This window comes from Ahaetulla prasina, chromosome 1 (assembly GCF_028640845.1).
Source record: "Ahaetulla prasina isolate Xishuangbanna chromosome 1, ASM2864084v1, whole genome shotgun sequence".
NCBI classification, from domain to species: domain Eukaryota; kingdom Metazoa; phylum Chordata; class Lepidosauria; order Squamata; family Colubridae; genus Ahaetulla; species Ahaetulla prasina.
The window spans coordinates 253045042-253059107 of record NC_080539.1 but is presented as its reverse complement, the minus strand read 5'-3'; the positions used below and the strand labels follow the sequence as shown (position 1 = coordinate 253059107).

The window sequence follows — 14066 nt, the reverse complement described above, 5'->3', positions numbered from 1 at the left end:
TTTCACTTTCATGTAGTTCACATCAGAGGTGGGTTTCAGCAGATTCTGACCAGTTCTGGAGAACCGGTAGCGGAAATTTTGAGTAGTTCGGAGGACCGGTAGTAAAAATTCTGACTGGCCCCGCCCCCATCTATTCTCTGCCTCCCAAGTCCCAGCTGATTGGGAGGAAATGGGGATTTTGCAGTAACCTTCCCCTGGAATGGGGTGGGAATGGAGATTTTACAGTATCCTTCCCCTGCCACGCCCACCAAGCCACACCCGCAGAACCGGTAATAAAAAAATTTGAAACCCACCACTGATTCACAGGAATTTTATGTATTCTTAGAAAAATTAAGACAAAAGCTATTGCTATTTAAATTCCAAAAGTTGGTAGAAGAATACCATGGATCCATAAACTTTACAAGAAGCATTTATTTTGAGGGGTGGGGTGGAATCACATTTACCATAGAGTAAAATTGCCTTGTTTTCAATAGAGGGCAGAAGGAAGCTCAGCTTCAAGTGAGAATGTCAGTTAGGATAACAGAGTTGGACTGTTGCAACATTGCATTTATAAGTACAATTACATCACAATTCCATGTGTTCTAATATCTAAGGCATGGATGGTTCTAAAACAAAAGCAAAAATCTTCAGCCACCCTTTTATGGATTTTCCCCCCCTTCCTTTCAATCATGTCTGATTCTCAGCAATTGCCTGGACAAGTCCTGGCTATTGTCTTGGCCAGGTTATTCAGAAACGGTTTACAATTGCCTCCTTCTTAGAACTTAGAAATTAGAACCAGCCAAACAATGTCGGCTGGTGGCCCCCAGGGGGAGGGCCTTCTCAGTGGGGGCACCTGCCCTGTGGAATGAGCTACCTTTGGGGCTACGCCAACTCCCTGACCTCCGGACCTTTAAGCACAAGCTCAAGACTTTCTTATTTCATCGGGCAGGGTTGACCTAATTGCAATTTTAATATGGGTGGTTTTTATAAGGGTTTATTTAATAATCTCATTTTGGAGTTTTAAAATTTTTTGGCCTATTTGAATTAGATTTTTAAAATTGCTTTTAATGTATGTGATGTGTTTATTTTACCTTGGCTGTAAACTGCCCTGAGTCTTCGGAGAAGGGCGGTATAGAAATATGAAAAATAAATAAATAAATAAACTGAGAGAAAGTAACTAGCCCAAAGCCACCCAGCTGGTTTTATGCCTGAGAAAGAACTAGAATTCACAGTCTCCCACTTTCTAGCCTGATGCCTTAATCACCACACCAAACTGGTTCTCTCCTTATGGATATCAAAAGAAAAATATTGTCAGCCTTGTGGGACAAACAACCACAACTAGACGACTTTATTTCTAAGTACATTGACAAAATCTTGCAACAGTGAAAGTACATATTTCTCCCCCATTTTCTTTACAAACAAAGGAGTGTCTCATCTATGCTTTTTGCCCTTCTGACTATCCAACTGCAGGGTATGTGGTTTCTTATCTGACCATTCTCTTGGCAGCTCTCTTTGCCCAATTTCCGAAGCTCTTTTCCATATACCATTGCAAATATTGAACAAAAGCAGGCAATCTTAGTGCTCACCTAGGCTCATTACGGTGGCAGTATGGCTAGATCAGAAAAAAAAATACACCAGTGCTTTAAAAACTTAACGTATTTCGATCATTAAAGAAGGAAAGAAAGGAAATGTTTATGAAAATCTTTTCAGTTTGAAGACTTGGTACAATGCTTTTTTAACTTCCTTATTTCTCAGACTGTAGATCATAGGGTTCAGCAAGGGAGTGATGATTCCATATAGCATGGAAATTATTCTGCCCTGTTTGCCTGAATAAGAAGAGGTGGGACGGGCATAGGTAGCAATTGTGGCCCCGTAGAAAAGACATACAACAATCAAATGAGAACCACAGGTGGAAAAGGCTTTGTGCCTCCCCTCAATGGAAGGCATGCGCAAGATGGTAGAAATTATGTAGATGTAAGAGATCAGGGTAACCAGAAAAGCCCCACTTCCTATAACACCAGCCACAAGCAGATGAACAACTTCAACAAGGAAAGTAGAAGAGCAAGAGAGAGCCATCACAGGTTGAAGATCACAGAAATATTGGTTGAGTTTCTTAGATCCACAGAAAGACAATCTAAAGATCAGTATGGTATGAATCACAGAATTAATTAAGCCTAATAGCCAAATCCCAGCCATCAGTTGGATACACCGCCGTTTATTCATTATATTAGCATAATGTAAAGGACTACGTATGGCCACATAGCGGTCATAAGCCATCACTGCAAGCAAGAAGATTTCAGTGCCCAAAACATCAAGCAAGGAAAATAGTTGCAGCACGCAGCCAACAAAGGATATTTTCTTGTCCTTTGACAAGAATATCTGGAGCATCTTTGGTACAATGACTGTTGGACAAAGGATGTCCAGCAGTGATAGATTACTCAGAAAGAAGTACATTGGAGTTTGGAGGTGAGCATCTGTTCCTATGGCCAGGAGAATAGTCCCGTTCCCTGCCAAGGTGGTATAGTAGATCAGCAGAATCACCACAAAGAGGCCAGTCTGTACTTCAGGCAGATCAGACAGTTCAGTCAAATAGAAGTCCATCAAGCCAGTTGTGTTGCTTTTCTCCATCTTTCTGGCAATCAGACTGAGCCGCAGGAGTACCTAAAATAAGACAATGCAAAAAGAGGTTTGCTAAAAGAATATATATTTATGGATTTTAGAGTATAGCACAGATGCAGACTATCACCTATATTTCTGCAGACTACAAAGGCTAGATGGCAATCGGATGTTGGAAAAAAGTCCGAACGGAAGTCCCAATAGAAAAGGAAACTGTATCAGTCGACAGATAGTGTCTCTTTCTCTTTGTAATTAGGGCTAAAGATCAGCATTAACCTTTATTACCTATTATTACAAGTCATGATGCCTTTAGAGCAGGGCTGTCAAATTCCCGGCCCGTGTGACAGATACGTCACGTGCTGGCCACGCCCATGCCTGGTTTAGCAAAGGGGGAGGAAAGTCCCGATACATCATGTGACGCTGCCGTGATGACATGAGTTTGACACCTCTGCTTTAGAGGCTTTAATAGTCCATTCATTTTTTCTCCTTCTCTGTGATTACTTAGATTATAAAAAATAGTATAAAAGTTACAGTACTATATAAATGTTAAAAGAGGATGAAGAGATAAAGAGCAAACCATTATTAAATTAGGTAGTTATGTTTAAAAGAGATTTTAGTCACTGTCTAAATTAATAAACAGCATTGATAAAAAATAATTGTAGGATATATACTGTGAATCTAATATTTGACTGCAAATATTCAATTGTGAAAGCCATTGAACGCAAATTCTTAATTCAGATTTAGTTCAGGCATACATTACAGAGTCAAATTGCTGTAACAGGTTATCTTAGAATTGCTGTTGTTATTCGGTATGGTATTCATCAGAAGGGGCAGTTTAGATTTGTGAAACTGCTACTAGCCTACCATCTGCAAATAACATTTTACCCTTCAAAATCTCTATTACTAGCAGGCATGAATAAGTTAAGAGTGTTTCATTTTTCAAAAACTGACGCTAAATGGGTTTCAGTTCACCAATGATAACAATATAGTGCAAAAACTATAATATTTTCAAGGCTGTTATTAAGCCTTCTGCAAAATGCCTTAAACTTTCCCATTCTGCTTGGAGGTTAAACATTAGGAAATCAAAATGTCCTAAGGTCATTGGTTGAGATTTTGTCAGTGCTATGGATAAAATCTACTCTGTTCTGACATTGACTCAGGGCAAGTAATTCATTAAAGAATAAAACTGCAGACAAAATAGACCCACTGATCGCCTCCAGATGGATTGGACTGCAATCTGCATATTTTCCCACATGTCCATAAGGAAAATCCTGCACATCAAGAGGGCACCTGAACATGGAAGATGTTAGATAATGTCTAATGACATAAAATTATTCTTCCAATAAAGTGAAGTCACTTGCCTTTCTTGTTTCTCCTGTCTGCGTCAACACAGGAACCACAGCATGAAGAATTTATGTGGAGTCAAGCAAAATACACGCATGGCTATTCAGGCATCAAATTAACAATCATTGGTCCAATCATCAAAGTAAAGTCGTTGCTATCTCTTCCTTTTTAACAAATGCAAATGACGACATTAAGACAAAGAGCCTATTTAGGGACTCCATGTTCTCCAAGGAATTTGATATTAGTTGGATTTGAGTTTCATTGGGACAGAAGTACACTTCAGCAAAATCTTTTTTAAATGCAACAACATCAAATTAGAAAAAGTTGCTATTAATCTTAAGAAACAATCTCCTTTGAGGTCAAAGGGACTTTCTGCAGAAAAATACAAATAGCGTTGAAATATTAACATATCCATCTCTAATTTAATTCAAAGAATTACACTTATTCAAGCAAACATACTGCTTGTTTCCTTGGAACTGGATTTCTTCAAAAGCAGCTGTAATCCATATCAATGTGGATATGTGTGTATATGTGACAATATATAGATTTTAAATCTCCAATTGTTAACAGGGCACAAACATGATAAAATAAGATCTTACCTATTATTTTCATATTCCCATCTCTTGTCTTCAAAGGAAATTGTCCCTCCCTTTTTCATCCGTAATCCAGAGTCTTGTAGATTGTACAATTGCAATTTCTGCCATGCCTTCTCTATGGATAAAAGTTGCCACCTCCTACTCCCTACCATTCCAATATTCCAGATAATCTATATCTGCCTGTCTTGATTTTAATAAATCTGTTATTCTGTATTTATCCATTGATTTCTTATAAAGGATTTTGGCATTTGTGGGACAAATAGCCCCAACTGCCTCACAAGGTATCTTTGTCTAGCAAAATGGGATGAGGGAGGACTATTAACACTGCTATGAGCTCCTAAAGGAAATGTGGGAAATTAATCTAAAAAATAATGCATACATACTGGTACATGCAATTGATTCTTAAAGGGGGAATTTTTTTAGCATAAAATTGCTTCTAGCGTTGAATGAGAGATTTTTTTTTGTCTGTTTGTTTGAATGAATTGAAATTACTGCTAGCATGGTCCTTCATATATTGTATCTTTTATTTTTGTAAATGTAACACAGAAAACTATTTATCAATTACCCTACCCTCTGTACATTCTCTGCATTTCTGGTATGGTTCCAAACCACTGGAAATCAGTCCAGAATTGCAGAAACTGAACATGTCACGTATTCTGATAGGTTCTCTAGGACTTCAGAGCAGGTTTACTCAAAGGAAACCAATCAATCATTTTTCCCCCATGGGAGCTAAGCAATCTATTGACTCAACATTTGTAAGCTGATTTGTCTTATACCAATCCGCATTAAATAAGCTTTCTTACATATCAGGTTTCTGGTGACCTCATGAGCATGAATGTGCTGTTTTCCTGGAAACACCATGAAAGTAGTTTATCATAGTCTTCTTCCATGTTTTGTTTTGATTACATTTGAATTTTTTTCTTAGTCTTATCACTTAGTCTAGCCTCTTGCTTTGAGATTTTCTGATGGTCTCCCCTCCAACTATTAATCCCATGCATGTTTACCTAGCTATCCTAGCCATGGTGGCACAGTGGTTAGAATGCTGTATTGCAGGCGATCTCTGCCCATTGCCAGGAGTTTGATCCTGACGGGTTCAAGATTGACTCAGCCTTCCATCTTTCCAAGGTCAGTAAAATGAGAACCCAGATTGTTGGGGACAATATGCTGATTCTGTAAACCTCTTAGAGAGGGCTGTATGGCACTGTGAAGTGGTATATGCTATTGCTATTGCTACTGAGGTCAGCCAAGGTCAGTCTAATATTGGACAGTCCAATGTCATCTATAGTGGCATATACATGTAAAACTGATAGTGGAAAAATATGGCATACATCTCCCCATTTGGGACATGTAAAACTCACATATTTTAATGTGTGTATAATAAATGCAGTAGATATAAATTCATGTTCCTACATGTTTTATTCTGCAACACTCCTCAAGAGAGAATACATTAGATTATAACAGTTCAAAGTTAAAAATTTGAACAATCTTAGTATTAAAATGAAGACACAAGTATTAAAATGAAGACACAATGAACAATCTTAGTATTAAAATGAAGCACAATTTTACAGCAAATCTCCCCAGTATGTTTTCCAAATCAGAACTGAAAAGAAAAGAAAAATAGTAAAGTTGCTGAATGACCTTCTTGAAAGATTTGAATAAGGTGATCTATCATATAATTGTGGCCTCAAGATTGAAATGACCTTCTTTCCAATATCTTTTTCATCTTCTCTCATGGTTGCCATTGTGAAATAATCATATCAGTGAATGGGGATGGAGAGAAGCAACCATACCAGCCTGAAGGTAGGACAGGCCCAAGTAATCTACCCTTTGAGGCAAAATAAAACTTCCTCTTTTCCCAATTGTCTTTCAATTGTTCAAAGGCCCAAATTATCCTACAGAATGCTTTTGACTTTTTTCATCCAAGAAGAAGGAAGGGTTAGGGTTAGGGTGCTATCTTGCTATCTAAGACAGGGGTCTCCAACCTTGGCAACTTTAAGACTTGTGGACTTCAACTCCCAGAATTCCTCAGCCAGCTTTGCTGGCTGAGGGATTCTGGGAGTTGAAGTCCACAAGTCTTAAAGTTGCCAAGGTTGGAGACCCCTGATCTAAGAAAGTGGTTGTTATTAAAACTGGACAGATTGATACAAATTTTCAACCAGAAAGGGGCAGAAAACAATTTACCAAAATGTTACAAGAAAGTTTCTGATAACATTCAAGTGGAGGGGAACCCAAACTCAACCCCTAAAAAAACCCCTTTGCATATTAAATGCTTTGATCAAAGCCCCTTTCACTTCCTTATTCCTCAGGCTGTAGATCATTGGGTTTATCATGGGAGTAAGAATCCCATACAGCATTGAAACAATTCTGTCTTTCTTGGGTGAGTAAGTGGAAGTGGGCCGGACGTAGGTCGCAATGGTTGTCCCATAGAAAAGACAAACGACACCCAAGTGGGAACCACAAGTGGAAAATGCTTTTTGTCTGCCCTGAGCAGAGTGAATGTGTAAGATAGCTGAAATTATATAGATATAAGAGATCAGGGTAACAAGAAAAGCACCGCCCCCTAAAATGCCAGCCACAAGAAGGAGGACAAGCTCAGAGAGATATGTGGAAGAGCAAGAAAGTGCCATAATTGGAGGGATGTCACAGTAATACTGATTAACTTTATTGGGCCCACAGAATGATAATGTAAATGTCATTGAGGTGTGAATCATGGAATTTGTGAAGCCTGTTAGCCAAGTCCCAGCTGCCAGTTGAACACACAGTCGCTTGCTCATAATATTTGCGTAGTGTAGAGGGCTGCATATCGCCACATAGCGATCATAAGCCATCAGCGCAAGCAAAAAAATTTCAGTGCCCACCACAAAAATCAGGAAGAAGAGTTGCAGCATGCAGCCAACAAATGATATTCTCTTGTCTTCTGACAAGAATGTCTGGAGCATTTTTGGCACAGTGACAGTTGGACAAAGGAGATCCAGCAAAGATAAATTACATAGAAAGAAATACATAGGCGTTTGGAGATGAGCATCTGTTGCTGTTGCTATAAGAATAGCCCCATTCCCTGCCAGAGTGGTCAGGTAAGCCAGCAGAATCACTACAAATAGAGAAATGTGCACTGCAGGGAGATCAGACAGTTCAGTGAAGTAGAAATCCTTTACTCCTGTGTTATTAGCCATTTTCATGCCAAGAAGCCTGAAGCAGAGGTATCTAAAAAGAATGAAAAAAATTTAATTAAAGCATACTTTGTGCGCTCAGCCTTTTATTTTTATCTTTGCTATAGTTGGCTGAAAATCTTGAATCAACGTTTCTCGTTGAGTTGTTGTTGTTTTTTTAAAAAAATCATACTCTATGTAGGCAGCAGTTTTCCCTCAAAATTCTAAAACAGGTTTACAATTCAAACCGAAATTTGAGAGATAGCAAAGGGATTATGGAGACCACAGGGTGAATTAAGAGAATGTTCCAACGTAATTGTGGAAGAAAGAAGCTTAGCCTTCACGTAGCAACAGCTCTGAGGCCAGAAAGTGCTACAGTGAGACCTACAATGTCCTTGGATGTAAGGTTATATGGAAGGCAAGAGATAGTTTGTACTAAAACACTCTGACCACTCAGTTCAAATTATATAGCGCTCACTTGCATTCAGTGTCTAGCACAGAGACCAGGAGAAGGAGTTGGGGTGGTCAAGACCTCTATTCAGGGTCAGTGACGAGGATGATGTTGTGAAATAAGTTAAATCAGAGTTTCTGATTTTCTCTTCCATGAATTTAGAAATAATAAAATAATAGAATAGAATAGAATAGAATAGAATAGAATAGAATAGAATAGAATAGAATAGAATAGAATAGAATAGAATAGAATAGAATAGAATAGAATAGAATAGAATAGAGTTGGAAGGGACCTTGGAGGTCTTCTAGTTCAACCCACTGCTCAGACAGGAAAAACTATACAATTTCAGACAAATCATTGTCCAATTTCTTCTTAAAAACGTCCAGTGTTGGAGTATTCACAACTTCTGGAGGCAACTTGTTCCACTGATTAATTGTTCTAACTTGTCAGGAAAATTCTCCTTATTTCTAAATTGCTTCTCTCCTTGATTAATTTTCATCCATTGCTTCTTGTTTTGGGAAGAATATATTGGGGTTTTTTCCTTATAAATTATATGCAACTTGGTATTATTATTATTATTATTATTATTATTATTATTATTATTATTATTATTATTATTATTTAATTTTTATACCGCCCTTCTCCCGAAGGACTCAGGGCAGTTAACAGCCAGATAAAATACAATACAATACAATAAAACCAATTTAAAAAACTTATTCAATATGGCCAATAATTTAAATCATAAAATACATAATATAAAACCCCATTTAAAATCCAATTTAAAACCCGTTTTATGCCACTCCTGCTCGGAAGAATAGATACGTCTTCAGCTCGCGGCGAAAGGTCCGGAGGTCAGGAAGTTGACGGAGTCCAGGAGAAAGCTCATTCCAGAGGGTGGGTGCCCCCACAGAGAAGGCTCTCCCCCTGGGGGTCGCCAGCCAACATTGTTTGGCTGACGGCACCCTGAGGAGACCCTCTCTATGGGAGCGCACCGGTCAGTGGGAGGCATATGATAACAGAAGGCAATCCCGAAGATATCCGGGTCCTATGCCATGGAGCGCTTTAAAGATGGTTTAGATGTATTTCTCATCTCAAAATGTTTAGAAACCATTCCACTGATTTTTGATAACTCTAATCTGAGGTAGTTCTGTAAACTGCAAAAAAAAAAAAGATAGAGGGAAATGAAGTGTCCCTTTTGGTATTGCAGACTCAACTATCATTCCCTTTGCTCTACTAAATCAAAACAAAAATGCAGCCTTAATTTGCAATATGCCCATCATGATGAATTGTAAAGCAAGGAATATATTCCAAAACATAGAATGGAATCAACCTCATCTCTCATCACTCACACACACACACACACACACACACACACACACACTATACACATGAAGGACTCTGCGTGTATCTCACAATCTGATTTTTTTGCGATACTTGATTTTTCTGGAAGAAGTTGGATTCTGTGATTTTCATTTTGATGTTCTTTTTTGATTTGCGAACATGGAATGTTGTATGCATGAAGTATGAACTCTGAATTGTTAATACCAACTGTCATTAGTTAATCTCATTTATCAGAAATACTGATTTGCCATAAAGTCAATATAGGTACACTGGGGAAAGTTGTAATTGCCAATAAAAATTCAGTTAGAATACAGGGAAACATAACTATTATTTTTGAAAAGTCCCTTCTGGCATTAGAAAAGAACTAAAGCACTTCCATGTTGATTCCTACACTACAAAATCAACACATTCATGCTTTAATAGATTCAATATTAATAAATAATAGTATTGTATTATAACCAAATTGTACTGCTTTGCCAATTGCATCCACTTTTTTATTGATCTTCTGGCCAACCTTCTTAGTTTTTTCAGGTCTGAGCAGACAAAAATACCTCACAAAAGACTTACAAAACATCTGAGCTTGAAAAGCGGTTATTTTCTAATGTTTCTAAACACAATTTACAGACTTTGTAGCATTCATTCTGACATTACATAGCATATTTTAATATTAAAGCAGCATAATTTTATCATAATATAAAACCAACAGAGATAACTTTGATTTAATCCAAAATCAATTACAGACATTTTTATACAGTCAACTAAGATAATAATCAAGAGTGTTTTACTACATTTTTATGAATGTATAATTGTGTTCTGGTAATAGCGAGTGGTACAAATGAACTAAAAAGATCAAACTATTTGGCATAAATTTAATATTCATAGCCTGGAATTAATTCTAGTGAACTTCAGGATGAGTCCAAAACAAGATTGAAAAAGAATAATAAAATCAACAAAGATTTGAAACTTAGGAAAGAAAATAGGATGAGAATTTGGAACTAATCCAGAGTTCTGTGCAACTGGGATCTATTAATTATATCCTATTAAGAGTTACCTCTTATTTTTGCTGAAGCAAACTGAAACATTTCCGTATTTTGTTCAGCACAGGAAGAGCACTTAGCTCAACATCATAAGCCTATAAACTGGACTGAAAGATTCCAACAAAAACAATGTGTGTATGATGATTGTTATGTTAACCTGAATAAATTAGATATTGAATCAGATGAAGCTGTAATTATTTTTCATACGTCCCAGCAATAGTCATTTGTTTTATTTATTTGTTAAACTTAAATCCAGTCTTCCATTCAGGAGCTGGGCTGCATAAGCACCGCAGACTCCTCCTATTTTTCCACCTCTCTCTTGTAAAGGAAACTGAAAGAGAGTCTCTAGAACAGCCACTAAGCTTCCATGGCGGAGGTAGACTATAACCTGCACCTCCTGGATGCCAGTACCTTAATCATCCAATACACTGACTCTTAATGTTCCTACATTTTGACACTGAGCTTTATCAAGAATGTGACTATTCCAGAAAATGTAATGCATATTTCAAATAAATAAATACACAAATGCAAATTTCAAATATCTGATTATGCTAAAGGGTAACTTGCCCACTGCCCGTGTACCTGAAGTGTAATGCGGCAGCAGTTTTCAATTCTCCAGCTAATTTCAATTTATTAAAGGTACAGAAAAACCTACTTGACGAAGAGCTCTTCTAGCTTTAAATAAGAGAACACTAAGGTAACATTGTTTAAAAAAGGATGCAGTAAAGAAATCCTGCTTTATATTTTGCATCTTATGTACCATAAAAGAAAAAAAAACCCTCAAAGGAATAGAACTAGGGAGAATCTGAATACTAATCGAGGTTGTATTCAAGTATTGTATATATAATCCATACTGAAGATAACATCTGGGGACCTGGGCCTTTGAGAACATTAAAAAGCAAGCTACTGTTTTAAAACTTGCTAAGCCATCTGGCAAATTGAAACATTCTTTGGTATCAAGAGAATCTCAAAACCTTCAGTGGAGTACAGTTTAGGAATTAGTTTGAATATGGCTGTGAAAGTTGGACCACAAGAAAGGCTGAGCGCCAAAGAATTGAGGCCTTTGAACTCTGGTGCTGGAGAAGACTCCTGCGAGTCCCTTGGACTGCAAGGCAAACAAACAAGTCAGTCCTAGAGGAGATCAACCCTGACTGCTCTTTAGAAGACCAGATCCTGAAGATGAAACTGAAATGCTTTGGCCACCTAGTGAGAAGGAAGGACTCACTGGAGAAGAGCCTAATGCTCGGAAAGACTGAGGGCAAAAGAAGAAGGGATGGCAGAGAATGAAGTGGCTGGATGGAGTCACTGAAGCAGTAGGCACGAGCTTAAATGGACTCCAGAGGATGGTAGAGGATAGGAAGGCCTGGAGGAACGTTATCCATGGGGTCGCGATGGGTTGGACACAACTTCGCAGCAACAACAACAACAACATAACAATCAAACTATCAATGCATTAATATCTGGAAAAGTTTCTGTATGTCTACATCCGTGATGGCGAATCTATGGCACGTGTGCCAGAGGTGGCATGCAGAGCCCTCTCTCCTGGCACGCACGCCATCACCCCAGGTCAGATCTCAGTGAGCTTCTGTTTTCCTGCAAATGATGAAACAGAAGTTCACAAAAGAAAAATATCTTACCTCTTGCTGCGCTGCCAGTGTTGGGATGCCCTGCATCCCAACAGCCAGCTGGTCTTCGGGTTTCTGCTGCACATACGCACATTCATGCATGTCTATGCATGCGCATGTCCACATGCATGTCCATGTGCATGTCCACATGCATGCACACATGCACCAACCTTTCAGTTTGGGCGTGTGCATGCACAGTTTGGGCATTCAGTATCTAAAAGATTGGCCATCACTGGTCTACATGTTGGTCCTCAAATCAGAACAAAACTAATTTTTCAACAGGGCAATTGCTCATCAGAAGAGGGAAGAGAACTGCAATGTCTTCTCTGAAGGAATCTTATTCAGAAGCTGATGAACTACTTGGAAACGCTGCAGGCAAAGAAACTAAGGAATTGAGATCCAAACTTAAGTGGACATATGGTTTCAGCCTGGGTCCTTCAAAGCTGCAGTGTGGAAACACTAAAAAACACTTCTTGCTCTTGAAAATTGTAAGGTTTACTTATGCAAAAGTGAGGGCTACTCCTAGACTTAACAAATCAGTGCATTGCTTTGTATTGCTCACAGTGCTACTGATGACCTTGTTCAGAAGTGTTATGGAGCATGTTCATACATGCAGGTGTTATAGGCATACAAGTCAAACACATCTATGTGACACTGAACCATAGGTATTTTTAAAAAAAATCTGATATCCCAAAGATTTATTTTGGGTTTTGATCAAAATAAGATAGCAAGTAGGCAATACAGAATTAATCACGGAGTTATCAGGTGCTTTTATTTTATAAGGGTAATCTATAAAATTAATTCTCTATAAAATATTTATCAAATTAAGCATGTAAAATGATTCAGTTGATGAATCTATGAATCTATGCTATGAAATGAATACTAGTGATAGCTGTAAACCTAAAATCTAGAAAGCCAGAATCTATATATAATATATAAATAATTTAATGTTTTTATTTATTTAGAAAATTTATATTGCAGCCTACTTGCACATGGTGACTCAAGGCAACTTACAAGTACCATAGTGTACCATGAAACCCTATAAAAATTGTTAAAAGTAGTGTATATACTACTACATTGTAGAATATACATTGAAGAGTTCCATCAATGTATAAGCTGATCCTCAATATTTTAACCAAAATATGATGAAAAATATGCCATCTGCAGATAAGCTGGCCTCATTATTCATAGAATTTTATTTAAAAATTGGAAGGTCAGCTTATCTGCAGATGGACTTATAACATAAGTCTATATCCTAGTTTTATGGTTTCATGGTGTTCCATGAAGACTTTGATGACTTATTGAGTAAATGCTTGATTAGATCAGAATAAGCACTTGAGTACTGGAAATTAAAAAAGGAAGTTTCTAAATTAGAATTGGGATTAAATGGAACATGGGAGGATTTATAGCAGAAAGTGTCCCAGTTTGCTTTGGCTTTGTACATATATATCATTACCAAGAGAGGATGAACTTTTTAATGATGCATTTGGGGTTCAGGTTTTATTAAATCCAGGTGTTAAGAGGAGTTTCCAGGAGACAAGAGAAGGAAATGGACTAGAAAGAATATTCAAGTACTAACCAGCAGCAGAGAGTTGATGAAAAACTGTAATCTGGTATTACAAGGAAGGGATAGCAGGTAACTGGTTAGTCTCCTCCATCTCTTTTAGGTTATAGTCTTACCAATTCAAAGTGATGGGGAAGGTGATTGTTTTAATCTAAATGTCCTGTTCTTTAAGGGAATATCACATGTGGGTAATAAGGTATTGAATCATGAATGAATGGGTTGATCTGGTGCACATCACAAGATTGTCCATATTTAACTGCCTTCAGAAACCTGTTTCTGGATTTTTGCCTCTTCCTTTGTTTTGACCATAGTGATGGCCTGGAGGTTCTGTCTGGACTACATTTACTATGGCACCTGATTGATG

The 14066-nt window shown here is 37.7% G+C and overlaps 2 protein-coding genes across 2 annotated transcripts; both read right to left on the bottom strand.

Moving 5' to 3' along the window:
- Positions 1 to 1671: 1671 nt before the first annotated feature.
- Positions 1672 to 2613, bottom strand: LOC131189336 (olfactory receptor 5V1-like). The gene has a single exon (XM_058165484.1). It carries the CDS (start codon positions 2605 to 2607, stop codon positions 1672 to 1674), a length of 936 nt encoding a protein of 311 aa, XP_058021467.1. The 5' UTR covers positions 2608 to 2613.
- Positions 2614 to 6769: 4156 nt separating this feature from the next.
- On the bottom strand, positions 6770 to 7714 carry LOC131204714 (olfactory receptor 5V1-like). The gene has a single exon (XM_058196274.1). It carries the CDS (start codon positions 7712 to 7714, stop codon positions 6770 to 6772), a length of 945 nt encoding a protein of 314 aa, XP_058052257.1.
- Positions 7715 to 14066: the final 6352 nt, after the last annotated feature.

Coding starts and splice junctions, on each gene's coding strand:
- LOC131189336 (XM_058165484.1), bottom strand. CDS start 2,607: ATGGAGAAAAGCAACACAACTGGCTTGATGGACTTCTATTTGACTGAA.
- LOC131204714 (XM_058196274.1), bottom strand. CDS start 7,714: ATGAAAATGGCTAATAACACAGGAGTAAAGGATTTCTACTTCACTGAA.